This window comes from Microtus pennsylvanicus, chromosome 4, assembly GCF_037038515.1.
Source record: "Microtus pennsylvanicus isolate mMicPen1 chromosome 4, mMicPen1.hap1, whole genome shotgun sequence".
NCBI classification, from domain to species: domain Eukaryota; kingdom Metazoa; phylum Chordata; class Mammalia; order Rodentia; family Cricetidae; genus Microtus; species Microtus pennsylvanicus.
The window spans coordinates 57,593,866-57,616,321 of record NC_134582.1 but is presented as its reverse complement, the minus strand read 5'-3'; the positions used below and the strand labels follow the sequence as shown (position 1 = coordinate 57,616,321).

The 22,456-nt window shown below is 49.0% G+C and overlaps 1 protein-coding gene across 3 annotated transcripts in view; it reads left to right on the top strand.

Annotated features, from left to right (window-relative positions):
• Nucleotides 1-21,052, top strand: part of Mapre2 (microtubule associated protein RP/EB family member 2) — a 146,287-nt gene extending 125,235 nt beyond the window's left edge. For all 3 annotated transcript variants that reach the window (XM_075969189.1, XM_075969188.1, XM_075969187.1), the window contains 3 exons: nucleotides 5,253-5,392; nucleotides 10,818-10,976; nucleotides 17,990-21,052. In XM_075969189.1, coding sequence (XP_075825304.1) covers nucleotides 5,253-5,392; nucleotides 10,818-10,976; nucleotides 17,990-18,064 — 374 coding nt within the window. In that variant the 3' untranslated portion in view covers nucleotides 18,065-21,052. The remainder of the gene's footprint in view (nucleotides 1-5,252; nucleotides 5,393-10,817; nucleotides 10,977-17,989) is intronic.
• Nucleotides 21,053-22,456: the final 1,404 nt, after the last annotated feature.

Here is a 22,456-nt window from a genome sequence, read left to right as displayed (position 1 = left end):
ATGATTTGGGCGAAAGTAGTACGAGTTATGAGACATTTCCAGTTCTAATAGCGTCTAATAGAGTTGCAGTCCTGGCTGGGAAGGGCAGAGACGACTCCACCGCTTTCATCTGTTTCCCTTCTGAACCTATTCAGCCTCCTTGCTCCAAAAGGCAGCCTTTCCACACACATCAAGCAGGACATTGGTGTCTAATTACAGACATTAGACACAGTGATGCTCGGGCTTCCCCCAGGCCCTGAGTCAGACCTCTCACTCCTTCTCACAGCGATGGTTAAAATCCCTTAGAATCATAGGTATGCCCCAATCCTAAAAGCATTAATTAAGATGGGACCGCTCAAAGTCAGGCATTGTGAATCACGTCCGTCTCCAGTGGGGACATTTTTGAGAATTACAGGGACTCGAGCAGAGTTTATGTCCATTCTCCTCTCCTTCTGAAACCCCTTTTTATTTTGAAAGGGAAAATTAAGGGGGAGGAGAAAAGCTTAAGGGCAGAACAATTGCGTAGAAAACAGGGCTTCTGCTAATTGTGGTCTCAGGACATCATCAAACGCAGCTTGAAAGAAATTCAAGTGTTTGATAGCTGTAAGGAAAAAGCTGTATCTGAATTGTAGCCAGAGTGGCTGCCTTGCCTTTAAAAGCCACGATGCCAGTGTTTTCCACGTGTTCATCCTTGAAGCATGAGACCTGGGAAGACACAGAAACAGAATCTCTGGTGGAGTTGAGTCTTTGGGTTGCTAAGAATAGCCATTGAGGACCTTCATCTCTAAAGCCAGGATCAGACACTAGACATGGCCTGGGTTACTTGAGGAGATGGAAAAACAATTGTAATTTACATGAATGTCTTACACCAACACTAATTTTGCAGATTTTTTTTTCTTTTTGGTTTTTCTCTGTAGCTTTGGATCTTGTCCTATAACTCGCTCTTGCTCACAGAGATCCGCCTGCCTCTGCCTCCCAAGTGCTGGGATTAAAGGCATGTGCCACCACCTGGCAACTTTACAGGTATTGATAACTATGTTTTCTTGATAACATCCTTAGGATGATTGGTCCCAGTAAGTAAGAAAAAAATACCTGGCCCTAGAAGTTAGATACACTTTAGAGTGTAGTTCTTTGAAGGAAGAAGAAAGAGGCATGTCTAATAAGGGAACAGAAACTGTTCTGAGCTGACAGGGGATGTGGAGAGCTTGAGGAGACTGCCTACTCCTCCGTACTCCGGAAAAAAGTGTAGATGCCAGGGAGTTCATGTCAGTGAGTGTGGAAGCCACAGGTTGCGTTCACCTCCTTTACCTGTCACAGCTCTCTGGGTGTTTGAGCTGTGTGAGGGTAAGTGTGTCCCTGTCAGTGTGTCACGTGAGGTGCTAGTGTACTTGCTATGCATCCTTCTGAAGGAAGCTTTCCGTGTAACACTCTGATGTATGAGAAGATGCTAAAGAATAAGATGTCCTCATTCGTTACTTTCTCCCTGTTTGTCCCTCAGTGCTTCGTCCTCACTTGTCATTGATTTCTCTCTGTTTGCTTCTCTCAGAACAACCTAATCAGAACTGTGCGTGTGCGTGTGTGTGTGGTGGAGCAACTGACACCCCAAGTCTGATTCTCATGTTTTCCTCTTTCTCACCTCAGGGATCCCTAAGAGATAGATGTTCATGTAGGCCAGCATGAAAGACCTGGTTTCTGGGTATCAACTGACCTCTATAAGACCCAAGAAACCAGCATTATTTTAAGGCTGAGCCCATGGGCTTGGAGAATCGGACCCTCAGAGAGGTCTGCTGGCCTCTGTCCACAGCAAGGATGTGTTTCCACAAAGAAAAGACAGTTTTTCTGAGAGGCTGTGTGGCTGTAGCCACTCTGCCACCAGCTCTGGCCTCTCTCCTATGACATGTAGATCATGTCACCCCAGCCTCCATCACCTGTAGATCGGCTTACCATTCCCCTCTCCTATTTATCTAACAATTAAGTTTGTTTCAAATTTACGTTTGGTCTGGTCCTGCAGTCGTAGTTAGTGGTGGCTCTGTGTTGACAAGCTTTACCAACCTTCTGCCTCTTTTGTATGTTTTTCTTTTTAAACTGATGTCAGAATGTGAGGGCATGACTACCTAGTGACTTGAGCTTAGTTATCTTTTGATGACCTCCTTAGGAAGAACTGCCTGACCTGGAGAGTATATATGTACTCTCTTAGGAAGACCTTTCTGTGGTCCTCAAGAGGCTAGTGGCAGCCCAGCACCAACTACCTGGCTCCTACCCCATTTCGGCATCAGCTGGCCACACTCACTCTCTCAGTGGATTGGCCAGATTCCACATGGAAGGAGCCCCACACTGTAACGTACAAAGGGGGCCTGGAAAGGAAACATCAGAAGAGCCCAGCTGGCAGGCTGACGCCCAAATGGTTTCGTTCATGTTGGCTCTTGCAGCCAGACTTTGACATTGGCATCAGTGCCTCAAACCTGCCTGGGTGTCATTGCTGACTCACTGCCTCTGCTGGGTACCTAGCAACTCCGATAGTGCACAGAATGCGGCCAGGTCGGGAGCTGCACTTGTCAGTGGCAAATGAGATAGATGCAGCTCCAGCGTCCCTGAAATTATGCCCCATGCAAGAAGAAGCATCCAGTGTCATCACGTTGGTGTGGTTCGTACAGCCTCTGAGGAAATGTTCAAGGCACTGTGGCCTCCAGGGGATGAGACAGCACAAGCAGAGACCTGAAGGATGGAAACCCTAGTTATTAAAAGGACACAGGGTTGACTAAAGGGGAGGAGAACGCTGAATACAGAGGAAAGACTGCCTTATGTACACTCTTGGCAGGCACGGCATCCCAGAACACTGGCCTGTTCTCAAGAAGCCCAAGAGCACCGTGTCTGGGCATCGCAAGTGACTGTCAGTCTGGGAGAGACTGCATCTCCATCACTTTAGCAGCCCCTGTTCATGGCTGTGGTGGACCCCTTCGTACGGGTTCTTAGATAAGAAGCTCTCCTCTTTGCAGTCTTTCCATTAGACTCCCTGTCTAGTAAAATGTCAGTCTTGCTTTTTAAAGTCACCTGAAAGGGCTTGATGGTTGCAAAAGTGGCCTTCCCTGATGATAGACCAGTGGCTGTCTGGAGAAGGTCACTGTGTTCCCTGTCTTCTCCCTCATCAGTCTGTTTACAGCCAGAGAAGCTGTGTGGTAGAACTGAGAAGTTAGGTGCTGGAAGAATTCCACCTGGGCTTCAACAAAGAGGAAAGGTCTCACAGCAGTTTGCCCGTTCCAAGCAGCCATAACTCCCTGGGGTCCCTCATTCGCTCTGTGCATAGGGAGGGCTTCTGGGCCCCACTGATTGACCCTTTCCAAACACAGACCAATTTAAGTCATTCACAGCCTAACCATTTCAAATCTCTTCGCCCTTCCCCGGTGTCTTCAAAGAAGATTCTTTTCCCCCTGTTGTAACAAAGGAGATGTTATTTAAAGGCCGTGACACTGTCAAGGCTTCTCGGAGGTGCGTAAGACTCCCATCTGTATCCCGTGTCTCCAGGCACCTGAAGACACACCATAAAAATTTTACAGCCTTCCTGCTGACTATGTTGTAATTAAGGTATTGGTTGAAACCTGCAGCTGCTGTTCCATGCCTGTTTTTATAATCCTTTTCCTCTGTCGGGAAAACTGGAAACTGAAGTTGGAAGCCGCATAGCCAAGTTTTAATTGCTTCTTTATCTATTTATCTAAAGTGGTTCCTTTACCAAACATATTTAGCCTAACATTTTACAAGGCACTGGGGTTGCTGACGTGAAGAAGACTGTTCCTTGCCCTCTAAGAACCTTCTAGAAGGGGAGAGGATGCGAGATTGTGGTGGAAATTTTAATTGGGTGGAGGGAACACACAGGAGATATTGCAGACAGGGAAACCAGCACTGTTGCCTGTCTGGGACTGTGTTCAAAACAAAGGGGTGGGCCCCAGGAGTGGCTCAGCTCTTACTCAGAGGCACATGAACTCTCTCTATATACCTAGTTGCTTCTGTTTTGGCTCCAGAAGCCATTCCTGTGGTGTCTTGTGTTGTGTTCTGGACAGTAAGTCCACTGTGGGTTGAGTGCCGGGTGGGTGACCGTTCACCTGAAATAACTCGCTAACCCTGTGGCTACGGTGCTGACCCCAGAACTTACCCACTGTGAAGGTTTCTCCCTGTCATATCTCCCATCAAATGCCTCCACACCCATTAAGGGGCAGCTTGGGGGTCACTCTTTATTAGGAATACTACAGATCTGTGTTTCTTCTAGCGTTTCCTCAGCATTCCCTGGTGCTCAGTCTGTACACCCTGTATACCCCTCTCGTCCTTCCCCTCATCATGTACCCAAGGCATTTCATAAGATACAGCCACTATTCTTTGTGCTAAGCAGACTGCCCCTTCCAAGCTGGTCCTCGTGTCCCTTGCCTTGAGTGTGTCTTTGCTTCTTGCCACAAACTGTCCTGAGCTTACCTCTCCAGTTCTGCACCATCCCTGTCAGCAGCAGCTTCTCAAGAAGCCCTTTTGTTGAAGAGTGACATTTAGAAACCGAGATTGGACATCAGGGTGCTCGTTGCCATGGAGATGTCATTGCCCCCTCCTCTGTCACGGGAGCTACAGGGTATACTAAAAGGAAGCACATACCTTGAGCCAGCATTTCTTCTATGGTTTGAACCTGTCATCGGGGCCTTTGCTCTTAAAAACACACGTACAGCGATTCTGTGTGATGATTGAAGAACATTTCCTATCATTCATGTGTATGTGATATGTGAACACATGTTTATGGGGGGGTACACGCATGTGGTGGAGGACAGAGTACAACTTGGCATTGGTTCGCTCGCTGTCCATGTTTGTCCCTGAGTGAGCCTCTAGGAAGTCTCCTGCCTCCACCTCCCCTCTCCCAGGAGGAGCCCTGGGCTAGCATATCTGGCTTCACAGGGGTTCTGAGGATCTCAACTCCTCGGGCTTCTTCAGTAAGCACTGACTCACTGAGCTAGCTCCCCAGCTCCCAAAGCCTTTCCTCTTAGGTTCACTGGAGCTGTGATTTTAGGCCCAGAGGGAAGGGGTTAACCTCCTCTTGAGGAGCGGCTGTTCTGAGGTTTAGTGCGCGGTTGTCACAGGACACGGACTTACTGGTGTGCCTCGCTTCTGACTGTACCAAGGGGGGTGGGGGTTGGCACATTGCCTGTAGCATGTAGGAGGCTCGTTTTATATCATGCATTCGCATTCTACACGAAAGTCTTTTAATGTCAGCTCTACTCATAGTATACTCTGCTTGCTTCTAGGTGCGGCTAAATCGAGCCCAGCAGCTAAGCCGGGATCCACACCTTCTCGCCCCTCGTCTGCCAAAAGGGCTTCATCCAGTGGCTCCGCATCCAGATCTGACAAAGACTTAGAAACACAGGTCATACAGCTCAATGAGCAGGTAACACATTGTCTCCACCCAAGTCTCTGGGAGCAGTGCTGTTTGCGAGGGGTGAGGAGGTCACACCCACAGGCCTGGGGGAAGGGAGAAAAGGTGAGACCAGGAGGATCTGCTCAAGAAGGGAGACTTTGCAGCTGGGGAGGAGCACTGTTAGTTACAGAGCTGACACCGCATGTGAGGATGTGGGAGATGATGCAGGCTATCCTTCCATCCTGAACCCCAGGCCTTCCCTGCCCACTCCCGGCCAGTCTGAAAAGTGTTATGGCTGTATTAGCGTTCAGCTGCCTCCCTCTCCGCCCCTTCTTTTTCAACAGCTAGGGGTTGAGCCTCTTTTATGTGGTGGACACTGTGCTTGATTCTGGGGACATAATGATAGCAAGATGGCTGATACTGTCCCCTCACTCAAAGCCTCTTAACATCAGAACTTTGTACTGAAATTAAACAAATGAATAAGCGGACCAAAAAAAAAAAAACCCAGCCCTCTCTACAGTGTCAGAAGTGGGGTGCCTGGGAGCCCTGAAAGGCAACATCTGTGTTTTAAATAGAAATTTTCCCAACGTATCAGCCCTCTGATAATTATGGTAAACCTAGCTACACCAGCTGACATTTCCAAGGTGAAACCCTAAGTACAGGGTGGGGTATGACATTGTGGGAGAGCACCAGACTAGCACGCAGGAGGCTCTGAGTTTGATCCAAAATGACTTCTAACTCATGATACCCCATTCTGCCTAGAGTAATACAGCTTAAGGTTACTAAACCACTGGGCAGTGTGGTGCCCACTGTAAAGCCTCCTGCTTCCCGCCCCAGGTCTCCCCCATTGGGAAGGAACCTTTCACTGCAGATCCATAGGCTGTGCCCAGCCACAAGCTGAGCCTGGCCTAGCCCTTCATCTTCTGCTTGATAAGGCAAGAGTCCGAGAACAGTCGTTTTATTTTGTTTTGTTTATAAATAATTGTGTATTCTCAGTCAGGATTCCAGTGCAGAGTCCCACAGGCTTTGAGTTGGTCGCGTTAGCACTTCAGGTAAAATCTTAAGTCCCCTTAGAACTCTGATTGCATAACCGGGCATGTTCTAGTTACCTGCTGATCGTCTATTGGGGGCCAGGCGATTTCCAGTAATGACTTCTGCTCAGAGTTAAAGAAAGGGGGAGAAAGGCAGTTAATGAGCCTCGGGCCGTAAGCTTGAGACTTCACACAAGCCCAAGTGGACGGTGACACGAGCCCAGGTGGAAGGTGAAAATCAGGCCTGGGTTCACCGTGCTCTAGAGCCCTGGATTTATGCCTCTGCCCCAAAGCAGCTCAAAACTTTCTTTATCATTAGCAACTTGCACTCAGGTCTCCTGACCAACACCCCCCCACACCACACACACACACACACACCTTCTCTGTCCACCTCAGCATAGTTCCAACCCAGTGACCCAATTCTGACCACATGGAAAACTCCAGTTTCCTAGATGTCTCTAGTCCTTCGTGGCCTCCGCGAGTCAGCTGCCTCCTCTCCGTGTGGCTGCTCCTAGGTCTCCTTCAGCTCTCAAATCACATGCAGGGAGTCTAGTTCCAAAATGCCTTGCTGATCCCTGGTGCCAGTCAAGAGAGGACAGAAGGGGCAGGAGCGGGGAATGGTCTACCTGCTGTCCTTCCTGGAGTACTTCTTACAGAGGCCTTGCTCCCCTTCTTGTCCCCAACACCTTCATACCTACGTCCACTCTGTCCTTCAGAGGGCAGGGGAAGGAAGCACAACCTAAACTGGACAGGTATTTACCAAGTTCTCATCCTGGTTCATTTCCCTGGTGACCTGAGTCCAACTGCTGGCCCTTCAAGCCTCCAGGAGGAAGACCCTGAGGGTTGTGGGTGTCAGCAACACGAGGGTCCCAGTACTGGAACGGAGAACACAGGGACCGGGAGAAGCCTAGTGGAAATGCAGAAGCAGAAGCATGAATTATGGTGGTAATAGAGAAAGCGACAACTGCCATAAACTTAAAGAATTTTCATTTACTTGGCCCCGTTCCATCATTCAGGCAGTCCCCCATGATATACAGCAGAAGCACACTGTGCCCCACAACTCCAGTGATAGCAGGGAAGCGGAAGAGACGGGAGGAAGAGGCATAAATGAGACTTTCTGGACAGTGGGTTAGCCTGCAGGAAATGGATTGGAGCCACTGTGTCACGGGGCCTCTGGGGGACCCAAGTCTGGACACTGCTGGGAAGTTAGGAAAGCAACTTCCCCCTTTGAACATGACTTCCTCAGCCTGTCACCTAGGCATCTGTGACCCGTGAGGGATGAGGCTGGCCATTTGTCCCTTGGTGGCACCATTCGGACGGAATTGTGTTTGCTAGCTGATCTTTGTTCCTTTAAAGTAGCTACTGCCAGAATTTTTTGTTTGTTTTTTTTGACTTTGTAGACCAATCTGGATCTGAGCTCACAGCGATTCACCTGCCTCAGTCTCTTGACTATCAGAATTACAGGTGCACACCTCCGTGACCAGCTGACATCAGTTTTTAGGTTGGGGGGGGGACAGGTATTGATGGGTTCATTCTCCTTTGCTAACATATCAGGAATGCCAGCCTGACCCAGCTCACGCTGAGTGTTTCCACAAAAGCCTTCGTGTGCTGTGCAGACCGCAGTCCACAGGCACAGCCTGGATTTTGTAGGTTGGCTGTGCCTGCTGGGATTTGGATGCGAATTCCACCCCATCCTGCACTGTGTGTTTTAACACTTGGTTCCCAGCCGGCTGTGCTGTCAGGGGAGGTTGTGGAAACCGGAAGTTGAGGCCTCACTGGACTGTGTCAGGCCTCGAAGGATGTAGCTCAGTCCCACTTCTCTTCTGGGTTGCTACTTCCTGGCCAGCACCATGTAACACAAGCAGCTGTGGCTGGCTCCAGGTGCCACAGACCATGCCCTCTGACCCCCAATCTGTGGGTCACAGTAAACTCTCCTCTGAGCTGCATCTGTGGAAAGGAGCTAAAGGAATATCTCTGCTTGGTTTGGGTCAGAGATGGGATCAGAACCAGGGAGGTTTCCTGTTTCTGAAGTGCAAGCTGATCACCGTGTGTGTTTGCAGGTGTGTAGTCTCAACAGGAATAAAAAGTCAGGCTTAACTAACTGAACCCACACTTCATTGGAAGTGCTTGCGTGAGGGCATCGTGAGATCAGACTAAGGGCTCCTCCCAGCATAGATCTGTTTGCCAGATATGGGGTAAAGGAATGGCTATATGTACTAGTATGTGTTTGAATGTCAGTAATTCCAGAGATCACACACCCAAAGCCCAACTTATTAAAAAATAAATAAACCAAAAAAGGAGATTTTACACCTCAAAAGTAATTACTAAAAATAATGTGCAGGATTTCTTTTTTTTAGGTGAAGCAAACTTCACCTAAAAGAAGCCATGAGATTTTATTTATTCCCCAGTGTTTGCCATGCCAAGGTTTCTTCAGCCATCTGCACCCACAACCTCTTTTCCCTCCAGAAATTTCAAGCGACCCCAGGTTCATAGGACTATAAAAGGGAAAACAAAACAAATGACCTAGTCATAAATCATAAAGAAATTTTATCTTAAAATAATTCTTTGGAGCCAGCATGGTGGCACACACCTTTAATCAGGACTCAGAAGGCAGAGGCAGGTAGGTGGATCTCAGTGGGTTCAAGGCCAGACAGGACTGTCTCCAATAAAAGGCAAGTTTGCACACAAATGAAGTGGTGTTTCTTTGTCTGACAGAACCAGACAAGCCAACTAATTTGCTTCTTGCTTGTTAGGGAGTGACAGTGGACGGGTTAGTGTTTGTTTTCTGTAATTATACCAGCGCGTTTCTGTAAGAACAATGTGTGCAGTGCGAGCCTTGGAAAGCTCCCATCTGAGGTGAGGCGCTTCAGGCAGCATGTGTGGCCTGACAGCGTGCATGGTGCGGTGTCAGGTGCTCCCAACCACGGCTGCAGTGAAGTCACAGGGTGCCGCACAGGAAAGCTGTGCCAGAAACACCTCGAGTCCACCATGCATTCGATCTCTAATCAGTTGTAACTGATGAACAGCACAAGCTTCTGCTGTTGCCAGATAGTTTTGTAATCCCACTTCCGTTCAGTCACACAACCCAGTGCAGAGTCACGACCCCTCATTTAGAATCTTTGCTCTGCATAAACGTAAATGAATAAAGTAATACAAAATAGAAGGTTCTCCAGGAACAGGGAATAGTTTGGACCTGTGTGTAGCTGTTATGCATGTCAGAGAGTTGCATCCTAAAGTCGGCAGGCCTTTCCGGTACAGACAACACCCCCACCCCCCGTCAGTGTTGTGGTCCTGCCTTGGCTGCTGGCTCTAGCCCATGGCTTGCACTGACCCAGAAGTTCACAACTTCACAGCACTCGAAGGTCCCTAAGCCCACCTCTAGGGCATGGCAGAACTGCAAGCCCTGTTTGTCTGCAGCCTCCACCACCCTGCCCTGCAGTGATACACACAAAGCCAGGACTGGACAAATGGAGGCGGACTGACCCAGCCGGCCTTCCACTCCTGCCCCATGCTCTGGGTGCACCAGGATCTGCCCTTGCATAGGACTGCATTTGTCTGCTCTGACTCACATCTTAGGAGTGGCTCTCAATATCTGTGATCTGAAGGAAGGGTTAGTTCAAAAGCACAACTCTCAGTCGGGCAGTGGTAATCCAGGCCTTTAATCCCGGCACTCCGGAGGCAGGCAGATCTCTGTGAGTTTGAGGCCAGCCTGCTCTACAGAGTGGGTTCCAAGACAGCCAAGGCTACACAGAGAAACCCTGTCTCGAAAAACAAAACAGAAATAAAAAAACAAAATACAACTCTCTTATCTCCCTCCCCAGTAGGTTACAAAAGGAGTATTTTGAGTCTGTTTGGGATGTTGTAACAAAACACCTTATGTTGGGTGGCTTGTGAGCCACAGAATTTTATTTCTTACCATTCTGGAGTCTGTGAGGTCCAATATCAAAGTGACCGCAGATCGGTTGTTTAGCCAAGACTCAGTCCTCTTGGTCTTCTCATGTTGAGAAGGTGGAAGGATCCCTTAGGCTTCTTGCATAAACAAATCTCGTTCAGTTCCTAAAGGCCCTGCTTCCTGAGGCCATCACATTGTAGGATTCCAGCATAAGAACTGGGGAGATGCCGATATCCTTAACCATAGCAACAAGACGTGGTCCAGCCCATGTTACCAAGGAAAAAAAAGGCTGTGTAAGCTCAGATACAACTACACAGGTGCATAGTCCACCCTGACTGACTGATAAACACTCACAGCAGCAGAAGTGGCCAGCATGCTCTTGACTGGACTCCGGGCCTGCTGGTTCTCCCTTACACTTATATTTCCATTTATTTCTGTGTCCGGCTCCATGTAGCATCGTGGCGCGCAGACATAGCGGGTCACACTTCTTACTCTGTTTCGGGGTTTTCTTCCCCACCCCACTCTCCTACAGGTACATTCGTTGAAACTTGCCCTAGAAGGTGTGGAGAAGGAGAGGGACTTCTACTTCGGGAAGCTGAGAGAGATCGAAGTGCTGTGCCAGGAACATGGGCAGGAAAACGATGACCTTGTGCAGCGACTAATGGAAGTACTCTATGCTTCAGACGAGCAGGTGCGTGCGAAGCCACACTCCTCCGCTCTTTGTTTTTAATTATTTATATTACATACCAAAGCTCCTGAGTTCTGAAACTATTGTTCAAAGTGCAACACATCCTCCGTCGTAAGTTCTTCCCTGGGGTCTTGAGGGGGCTACAACTTAGCTGGCAGCCTTGATGGTCCCAGAGAAATGAGTCTGTTCGTCATCAAGATCTCTGTTCTTTCTCCCATGCCTGCGGGATGAGCAGCCTCAGGTTAGCCTGGGAGGCGTCTGGCAGAGGTGGGGCCGTGAAACACACAGCCAGACCCCAGGCACTTTTGAGCTTTGAGCAGATGAACAGGAAGGGGTTGTCCGAAGGTCTGCTTTCTGAGGATTGCCAAGTGAGAAGAAAACTTCTCCCATCCCTTTGAGCCCCACTGCTGTCTGTATTAATCACATAGCTGGTTGCTTTTGTTCCTCATTGCCAAAACAGACCAGACCATGGACAGACCTTACTGAAAACACTTCTTTGTAGGGAGGACCTGTCACTGAGCAAGGGTGCAGGGGGAGATCCGGGATATGGCTTCTTGAAGGCAATGCTGGGCGTGGTGGGGCACAGCTGTCATCGGAGCGTTTGGCAGATGGAGGCAGGAGTGTCAGGAATACATAGTGAATCCAGGGCTACCCTGGGCTACATGAGACCCTGTTTTTAAAAAAACAAAGTGGAAACCAGGCATTGTGGCACATGCCTTTAATTTCAGCACTCAGGAGGCTGAGGCCAGTGGATCTCTGAGTTTGAGGCCAGCCTGTCTACACAGCAAGTTCCAGGCCAGCCAGGGCTACATAGTGAGACATTGTCCTGAAAGGAAGATAGGAAGGAAGGAAGGAAGGAAGGAAGGAAGGAAGGAAGGAAGGAAGGAAGGAAGGAAGGAAGGAAGGAGGAAGGGAAAGGAAAGGAAGAAAAGGAAAGAAAAGAAATGGAAAAGAAGAGGAAAAAGGGAAGGAGAAAGGAATTGAGAAGAATAGACACAGGTAGGGAAGGATGCTGCGGACCAAACAGTTGACAGGCAGGATAAACTACAGAGACCTCGGTGAGTCAGTGCAGTCTGTGTCTGCCAAGAGGCGAAGCCTGGCCCCAAGGCAGAAGTCAGATATCAGTTGGAGCTTCCCCTTTCTACAGAGCTGAGCCGTGGGAGGCAAGATGCCAAGGATGGGCTTGAGGGTCTCCTTACCCCAGGCCAAAGCCGCTCAAGTGTTTGGCTCTCTGACCTGGAGGCCTGTGGGCTGCAGAGGGAACTGGGGGGAGTCACATGTTTCCACAGAGCACAGCAAGCCACCTGAAAGCTTATTTTGTCTTATTCCAGCCAAAGGCAGATGTTTTCTCCACATCTGGCTTAAAATCCTAGCATTGGAACTTCCACCAGCTACAGGAACTGTGCCAGGTTTGGGAACTCCCCACCGTGCTTTCGTTCCTCTCTCTCTCTCCTTTTTTTTTTAACTTCTTTCTGGGTGACTAGTAGCTCAATGTGTGGATTTTGAAGCCTCGGGACTCCGCCTAGTTAAGTCCCTGAGACCATGATGATGTCACAGAATGTGACTCTCAGCATGGAGCCTGGTTTGTAGCAGCGTGCCTGTGGCCGTTGAGAATGTATGTAATGTGTTCTGGCAGGCGCACATCAGTTACTGGGGCTGCCTCTGAAGCTTACTAGAGATGACATCAGAGGAGCCCTTCAGATCCTGGGAGGCCGAGTGCATAGGGTTGCCATCTGTGGCCGTGGGTGCTGGCAGGAGCAAGGCCAACAGGCTTGCTTGGATCTTCCCATCCGTGCCCGCTCTCGTAGCAGGAAGGAAACTGGTCCCAGGAGGGAGACCTGTGCTGAAATCTGGCCTGGGGCATTGTATGAATTCCTGGCTGAGGACCGACAGGTGAGAACTCGGAGTGTGATTGGAGGAGGTCCTGCCCGGATGTCCACACTCAGTTTCGCTCTGCCGTTCCAGTCCCCCCACACCCTGGCACACCTTGCCACCCACTCGAGCCACAGAACAGTTCTTGTACTGTGGACACGGTCACAGAGGTTAAAGCTCCTTCGCTGAGTCAGGCTGAATGGGTTCACTGGAGCCTCCCTCAGACACCTGGAGTGGGGCCTTTGTGCTATGTATAATACTTTATCAGATCTGTCAGCTCCCTTCAGTAGAGAAACTGAGGCAGCAAAATGCTTCAGTACTTTGTAAGCAACTAGAATCTGAATCCTGAGCCCATTGCTCTCCCGTCTCTGTTTGAGGAATGTATGGGTGGGGTTTGCTCTTTTGTGGGGTGTTTCCCTGAAGGGAAATAGGCTTCATCCCTGTGTGCTGCTGCAGCACTGTCTCCTCATGCAGCCCCTGGCTTAGTGTGTTGAGTTCGGGATACATTACATTACAACTCTGTGTCTGGAAAATTCCCAAGAGGCATCAGGCTGCAGTGAGATTCCCACGGAGAATAAGGCATTTGATCCACACTATACCAGAATCCTTGCTTAGAGCAGGACAAGACCTGAGACCTGGGTTTCTAGACCTTCTTTCTACAGTAAGAAGAGGAAAGATTATGTGCACACACCATGCTGGATGACACACACTCACACACACGACATGCATGTACACATGCACTCACATGCACACACATGCACACAGTACATGCTCTGTGAAAAGGCTCTGGCACAGCTGGCCCAGTCTGTTCTGCTTCCTTTTTAGAGGCTCAAGGAGAAACCTAAGAAACCTCAGAGACTTCAAGCATCCACCTCCCTCTCTGAGGAGCATAACTGCCTCCCTGAAGCACAGACAGCCCTAGAGAAGAGTGGGTCTAAGACAGTGGCTGCCTACCCTTGAAGAGCATTATTTGGAAATGCATGCTCGGTGGCCTCTGTGTCATGGTACAGTACCACCCACAACCCCCAGAGCTTCCTTTAGTCCCTCCGTGCTTGCCCTGATACTGTAGGCCATCCTGCTCTGGGCCATTCCCACACCTAGGGGTGAATCTGATGTGTCTGGGATGCAGGAAGAAACATCTGCATTTTGTTTGTGGCTTTCAGCATGAGTGTATGTAACTGCCCGAGGTGGCAGAGGTGTCCAGCTGCTAGCTTTCCCGGAGGTGGATGGAAGATGGAATCAAAGACTGGATTGTCGTGAGACCTCTTTGTCTAAACGGTGTGAGCATGGCTTGGTTTCCCAGGATGAGGATTTGCTGGGTGATCTCTTCCCATAAGTGATCTTCGAATCTTCTTTTGCTGGTGACTACTGGTCTCTGACTCTGAGAGTCACGCAGTCCCCAAATATGATGCTTATAAGATGTAAAAATCTAGTTTAGAGCAGCACGGTCAGGAGGTTATTCGGTTTGGAAGTGTGGTAGCCTCATGGAAGGCTCCAGAACAGGTTGCCAGCCAGGTGTATAGTGTTCTCATTACGTCCTCGTATCATTCCCTGACACTTCATGTGTCACTTGGGGGCGGCAGGTGCCTTAGCTGTATCATTGGCTGCCTGCTGCCATGTGGATCCTGTCAGCAGAGGTCTACCAGCTAATAAACAGCTGTTCGTTTTCTGACATACTGACCGTCATGGACACCACTGTTAAAATGAACTAAAGACTTCCTTTCTCCTCGGTGCTTTTTGGAAATGACTGTGTTTCTGTCACTGGGAAATCTGTGCACTCCACTGAACTTGAAGTGCTAGGTATCCAGAGATAGACACACCCACTACCTCAGAACTCACAGACCTAAGGAGCGAGACAGCCAGGGATAAGGCCGACTGGAAACTGTGGCAGATTGTGATAAATGTGATAACAGACATAAATAACGTGTGTGGGACACACACAGCCTGGAGAGCCCAGCAGATGTCACTGTGAAGATGGCATTTGTGTTGGAGGTTGGACTGACTAGGGACATCAGCCGTTACAGAGCCAAGCTGGGAGGGAAAAGCACAGCTGGCCGTGGCTGGCACCCAATGGGGGATAAGGCTAAGTGTTTCCCATGTAGGGAGCAGGAACATCAGGTCCTGGTGACCTTTGACCTCGTTTTCCATCAACCATGGCCAAGACCCTTCTTTGACATTGTCTCCCAACCTTCCTCTCTTTGTATGGTGATGGCAAAAGTAAAAATAGTAACATCACTCACAGCTAAGCATTTAAGGAAGTGCAATGGGTTGCCATGGAAATGTCAGTATCTGTCTTGTGAATCACCAGTGTATGGGTCCCGTGTTCGGCATAGGTTTCACGTAGACACCTACAGGGAGCCTGTGGTAGCCCTGTGAGAGCACTGAGTCAGCCTGTGCCCAAGCGTGAGCAAAGCAGCTAACAGGGCGTCTTTGCTCTTCATTCCAGTCTTGCCCAATAAGCTGTCCCAGAGGTCAGCAGCCACTGTGGGCGTATGGCGTCTCCAGCAGTCTCCCATGGCCCATGACTGACACTTCAGCCTGGTGCGTGTGGGGACTAACTGCCTTCTCCAGCTATCGGCCACAAAACCACCCCCTTGCTTGACCCGATCTGAGGAGAGGGACCTGACTAGGCGCCAGGAATCAGAACCTGTCGCTTGTTCCCGGCTGCATGCTTACTGGAGCCCAGTCCTCCTGCTTTCGGTCACGGAGTAACTGTAATCCCACAGTTAACTCCCAACAACGATGAGATTGTCTGTAAAATGCAAAGCGCATTTCCTGTCTGAGGCCGCTCACAGAAACAATCATGTTAGAAAAGTGTGCTTCAGGCATCGGAGGGCTAGCTGCAATATGGAAGGCAGCACAATGGACTGAGGACTTGGTATAATTAGTAAGTCAGCATCTCCAGCGTAGTAGGGGCTAAAGCCTGGCTGCAGAGGAAGCTGGGGAGTTGCCCAGTAGAATACACACAGAAGGGAGAACGAAAGATGGACACTTAGCCAGTGGAGCCATTAATATGGGAGTAGGGATAGTGAGAGAAGCTTCCAGAAGTATATTTTTATGTGGGGAATGAACCCTGTACCCTCCCACATATCCCCTAGAGCAGAGAGCCACTTGCTCTGACCAGGGCCAGCACCTGCTGCCTGATCTGTGACCATTCACATTGCCGGTTGGCCTGACAGTGCCGCTGTTGGCCAAGGCCCTAATTCCTTAAACCGAGAGGGCTACTACCATGCATGTCAAGCAGTGGGCAAAGTGGCTGGCAGAGGCTGCTGCTGAAAATGCAGCCATGGCAAAGCTCCAGGACACGGAGTGTGAGTGAGGGTCGGAAAAAGAAAAGACAGAGAAGGATATTTGCTTTCACCTTCTCAAGACGGGACGATTCTAAGAGGCGAAAACGGTGTGGTGATGGGTATAGTCAGAGCTCACATTTACCAAACTGTGGCCTTTGACCCAGAGCCAATGAGGGATACGACTAGAATCAGTCTCGGGTCTTCAGTTTGATGTGACTGCACTTTTGGCTGCTATAGAAGGGGTAACTTTCTTTTCATTGTTTGTTCATCTGAAATAGATTCCAAAGTGTTTTCCCACTAAGAAATTCTAATCACTGCTCATACTTAATATATTGACTACGGATGCATTGTTGAATTGATCGGTAAGAAACACTGTGAACTCTACTACCTGAGTACTCCTGTTGCCCACATTATACAGCCGAGAAGACTGAGTCCAGCAGTTGCCCTGTAAGCCCAGAGCCTCACAGGTCAGAAACTGCAGAGCTGGGCAGAGAACTCCATAGTCAGTGCACATAACCGTAGCATGTGGTCTCTGAGAAAGTGCCGTACAACCCTGGCTTGTCTCTGTCATGCTGATCCATTCTGGAATCTGACTTCTTCCTCTTGACATGGCGTACACTGAATGCTGTAGAGAATGGGACGTGATTCAGTTGAACACGGCTACTCATCTCCAGAATGTCAGGCTCCAATAGAAACGGCTCCAGACAAACAAGATTCCAAGTGAGTTTTGTTTGGGGAGCTGAGGGAGATGCCTGACTTCTGTTGTGAAATTCTGGGGATCCAAGCTTGTGAGTGCTGATCCCCATCCCCAAGTGAGTTTGACAGATGCAGGAGAGAGGGAGGTGTGTGTCTGACTCAGGGAGATGGTGAAGTCCTGTCTGACTTGGGTCCTGACAGGTGTGCCCCAGGCTACACGCGATAGGGCCAGGAAGAGTGTAGGCTTGGCAGACCAGAAGTCGGTGTGTCACGTGTCTGAACGTGCCAGTGTGCAGGCCACACTGCATCTTGAAGTCCTGTGCCGTTCCTGAGGGCAGTTAGCCACTGTTTCTGCTTGGGTGATAAAAAAAACTAATTATTCTTTGTGACCTCAAAAAACAAAAATAAAAAGGAAGGATTTGCAGTTGAGGCTGAGGTAAGGCCTGTGATCCGCTTCACTGAGTAAGTAGGCCTCGTGGAGCCAAGCAAAGGAACGTTGGCCCTTCTGCTTCCCAGTCAGTGAGCAGAAGGTAAGCAGATAGGGCCTCACACCCTGCAAAGAACACGACAAGGTCCTGGAGCCAGAGCTTCTGAGCACAATGCTGAAAGGGGCCTCTTTGCCTACATCAGCCTGTGAAATGCCTGTCACCCATCTCCTTCCCCTCGGTGTCTTAAGTCCACTTCATACTGGCGTTAGATGTCATGAGAAATGACAGCCTCAGAGGGAACAGTAAGTCATGAGCCATGGGCCATGAGGGAGAGACAACAGTCCTGCACATCTGCAAGGGCCTGGGGTCTTTGCAGTCACGCGGCTGTTGAGACACTTCACTGTGTCTGACACAGCGACTCTTGCTGAGGGTCGGAAAGCACAGTGTGTCCTATGATGACCTCCTGCAGAGCAGTTGGAAGAGAAGATGGGTCCCTAACACCTGACAGTTACGCTTGTCAGAATGGTCCTCCTTAGATGGCACAAGGACGTGAGAATGTCCCTGTATCTAGCATTGACACCTGGAGGCTAGGAACACTGGCATGTTGAGTTGTGCCTGAGCCTAGGGTACTCCAGAGCCTGGCATTTTGGTGATTCATGGTGATTAGGACTGGCACCTCACAGGGTCTCACAGAAATCAGTTTGGCTGACACCTGTCCCCTCCCCCACAGGAGGGCCAAACAGAAGAGCCAGAAGCCGAGGAGCAAGCCCATGACCAGCAGCCCCAGCAGCAAGAAGAGTACTGAACCGCCTCAGCAGCTCTTGACATCGTGTGTAGGGACTTTTCTTCTGGAGAATTGGAACGTGTGTGGCCTGGAGCTCAGTAGAAACCAGCTGTTCCCAACCTGCCGTTACTATCCATCCGCCGCGATGTCGCATCGCCAACCATTGCACTTGGTCTCCATTTCCTTTGCCAAGATGCGTTAGCAGATGGCCGTTCTTTCTGGTCATCTACCTGCGAGGTCATAGGGTCACATACCTTCAACTTCACCACTCGGCTGCTTGAAATTGGTTCTACTCTTTCCCTTGTTTCTTTCCAGAACAGCTCTTTCCCACCCCAACACCACCACCACCACCATCACCACCGCTACCACCACCACCCCTTTTTATCCTGGTGTGAAACAATGGTAATTTGATATATGGTATTTATATTGGCATTTCTCAACCCAGTGTCACTAGATGTCACACGCATTTGTGGTGCTTTGATGTTTGCGAGTCTAACCTCCTATCATACATTTGGTCAGATTAAGTAATTGGAACAAAGGGAAACAGATCCTTGATATGAAAGCCATAAGACAGTAGCTTGTGTCGTGGGAAAACGCAGTTTCTCCCTCTCCTCACAACACTAAGGGGAAAAGAATGGATTCAGAACTAGGACTTCAGGGCCCAGCAGTGTTGATAGAGCAGCATATCAGACAACCACACAGACGACATTCACTCCCAGACAACACCATCTCAGCTTCGCCTCGGCTCCGTGTGCCCCTGCCCGCCCTCCCCACTTCCCAGCTTCTCGTGTTGTTTTCTTTTCTCAGGGTCCTCTTTGGTGGGGGTCCATTCCCCGCAAGATGTTGTCATTGGCAGTCTGCAGTTGCCAAGGCAGGGGGGAGTCTCAGAAGGCACAAGCCTTCCCGCCTCATTCCTCTCCCCCTTTGTGAGGGCTTCAACCCAGGCCCCGCAATTCCCATGAGTTAGGGGATCTGTGTAACTCGAGGGTGTACCCGGCATGCCAGCCTTCCGCATCGTGTTGGGACTGGCTGCAAAGCTGGAAATGAAGACTTGATTAGAAGCATGGTTTCAGTGACTCCCATTACCTTCCGGAGTAAGGACCCTCCCTGTCTCTGCAACACAGGGGCCCTTGTCATTGACATCTGCTCGACCATGGCAATTCATAAATAAATAGGAGACATTAGTGAATTGAAAGCATTCCTTGTTTTTGACTAACATTTGCACATTTTCTTAGTGTCTTTCCTGACCGTTGCCTGTCTCCCCCTTTTGGCAGATGACGCCCCTCCTAGCTCCCTCCTTTCATTTGGTTTTGACTCTCGGTTTCCTGTCGCTGGTCATTGGGCCAGCAAGTGCAGAAAAACAAGAAACAAATGTGCCCGCCCCACCTTCCACTTAAAAAAAAAAAACTCAAAATAAATTTCTGAATTATGCATCATAAAGCTTTGAAAGTTCTTTATTAACTGATGAAATGCTAACTTTAAATTCTAGCATCGAAGTTTGCAACAAAAGACGGCTTTCCGAAATCACCCCTTCCAGCCAGGTGTACATAATGAGGTCTTTGTGGGAAGATGGCTTGCGTCCTTGAGATGGTCACAACACACTGTGCAGACGTGGACAGATGTTCCATGGTGTCTGGTTCCCCTTCCTTCTCTCTCCTGCTCACTCAGCCCTACAGCAGAAGCTCACCTCTCTGAGGCTGGAAGGCCTTGCTCCTTGCAGTGACATCCTCCCATGCCTGATTGTGGCAGTGGCCGTGCTATGGGCAGCATCAGGCTTACTGGTTTGTTGCTCTTCGGAGTCTGTCTTATTCACTCACTGTGTTTTTGTTTGTTTATTTAATAGCTATTATAAAGAGGTACAGTGAACAGCTACTTATGGATACCAGAGTGGTTGCTTTACCTGCCCTGGAGATCTCAGTAATGCCTAGGGTTGGGTGATTTTATAGCCACACTCCTGTAAATGGGTACCAGGGAGTCACGCGCTTGTCTTCTCCCAGGCCTCTTGAGGCTGGTAAACTTGCATAAAGCTCTCCCAGTGCCTCTTGCCGGAAGCACCCCGTTCCTCTTCACCTCCCTGGACTACTTAGCTGGAGACCTGCTGGCCACATGTCTTAGCCTGAAATAATGTTTCCCAGCTGGTATACTCCTCCTCCTTCCCAGTGCCTCGGGCCAGACCATTCATCCATTTAGAGACAAGCTGTACCTCTTCTTCCCATACCCATCTTAAAAATCTTCTCAAGTGTTAAGTCCCAGACGATGCCATGGATGCTTGGGGGACGTCATTCACAGCAATTTCCAATTATCCTTAGGCTGGAACTCACTCCTGCCTCTGGGCACCCACCGCTAATGGGTGGTGGGACACATTCTCTTTTCTTGGCATTCAGGCTCACGTGCCTCTAAGCTCTCTCCCAATCACCTGACATCATATTGGGTCCAGAGGCATCCCAGCATGAGTGCCCTGCTCCTCCTCCCTCAGGAAGTCTGAATTTTCTTTTTTGTTCATCCCACGCCCGCTGATGTCTGATTATAGCACTTCCATTATCACTGTTAGATTTTGGAAGTGATCGAAGCACGGGACAAAGAGAAAGCTCATGTTCATTCTAAGTAGAAAAAGCAGGAAATAGGTAAATAAATAAACATTCTGTTGAACTGAGAGAAGGAAACCCCAGAAGGGAGCCAAGACTCCCTCCTTTCCCTGGTGAGTGTCTCCATTATTCCGTTAAGGTTTAATATGCATTCAGATTGCTTTCACTAAATAGTACACCATAAAGCTTTTGTTATATATTAAATGTAAACTGAAAGGAATGTAAACATATGTATTGTTAATTATAAATATCGATAAGTAATGGCATTCTAGATGAAGAGGTCTTATTCAGATGCTTTCTCACCCATTTACATTGCCCACTGTTGTCGCATGGTAGGATAGCTCTTTGTCTCTGAAGATGTGAATAACTTGACTTGCGTTGACCTTTTTACATATTTAATAAAAAAAAATATATGTTAAAAGCTGCCTGGGCTTACAGATTCCTACCTTCTTATCCTGACAGTTGTCTTTCCAGTGAGCGTGTGTCTGTGTAACAGGATGTGGTTGTGGATTTGCAGATCAGTCCCCACTCTGTTAGGCACTTACTCAGGGAAGGGAGGGCGTGTTCCTATTTGTTGATGGATAACTGTTTTAGCAGGAAGTACAGATTCTTATTTGAAGTCAAATGTAGCGACTGTAAGAACTTAGGAAACAATTTTAGCAAGTGTCATAGTTAAGGTTACTATTGCTGTGAAGAAACACTAGGACCAAAAGCAACTTGGAGAGGAAAGGGTTTATTTGGCTGAAAAATCCTGAGTCCACAGTCCATTAAGGGACGCCAAGGCAAGAACTCAAACAGGGCAGGAACCTGGAGGCAGAAGTTGATGCAGAGGCCATGAAGGAGTGCTGCTTACTGGCTTCCTCAGCCTGCATTGCTATAGAACCAGGACCACCAGCCCAAGTTGGTATCACCCACAAAGCACTGAGTGTAGACAGAGGTTTCTTGTCCCATCCCCCAGCTCCCCATCTGGTAGCTTTCTCCAAATTACCACACAGAGGCTTATATTAACTGTAAATGCTCGGTCAGTAACTCAAGCATGTTACTAGATAACTCTTACACTTAACCCATAATTCTTATCTGTTTAACCACGTCTTAGTACCTTTTCTCAGGAGTGCATTCTCATCTTGCATCTCTGTGTTTGCCAGTGACTGATTCCACCCTTCTTCCCATCATCCGTAGTTTGGTCACCCTGCCTATATTTCCTGCCTGGCTACTACTGGTCAATCAGCGTTTTACTAAACCAATTCGAGTGACAAATCTGTGTAGTGTAGAAGTGGAATATTCCACACCAACTGGGCCTTTCACATCAGCCACTAAATAAGAAAATGCCCTAAGGCTTGCCTTCAGGAGGCATTAATCTAAGATGACTACTTGTGTCAAGTTGGCATAAGACTATTCAGTACACCAAGTGTGTGTGTGTGTGTGTGTGTGTATGTATGTATGTTAAAAAATACTCCCTTAAGAAGCTTTGCTCTTGTAAGTAATAGCTTGCCTGATACCCGTGGGGCCAGCCTCCCCCACATGGACAGTGTTGCAAAAACAGCTGCAGAGAGAAGCCAGCTGTGGTGGCAGTTCTTGGTTGTCAACTTCGCTACACCTGGGATTAACGAAAACCTAAATGTTTGGGCACACCTGTGAGAGATCTCTCTTAATTAAATCATTTGAAGTGTGGAGAGCCGTTTCTAATCTGGATCTTTGGGGTGGAAAGAGCCACCTTGAATCGGGGCCACACCTGCTGGCAGCCTGTTGTAAAGGATGAGGAGGAAGAGAGCACTGTCTCGCCTGCTTGCTCCCACTCCCACAGCAAGCCCATTCCTTTACTGGCATT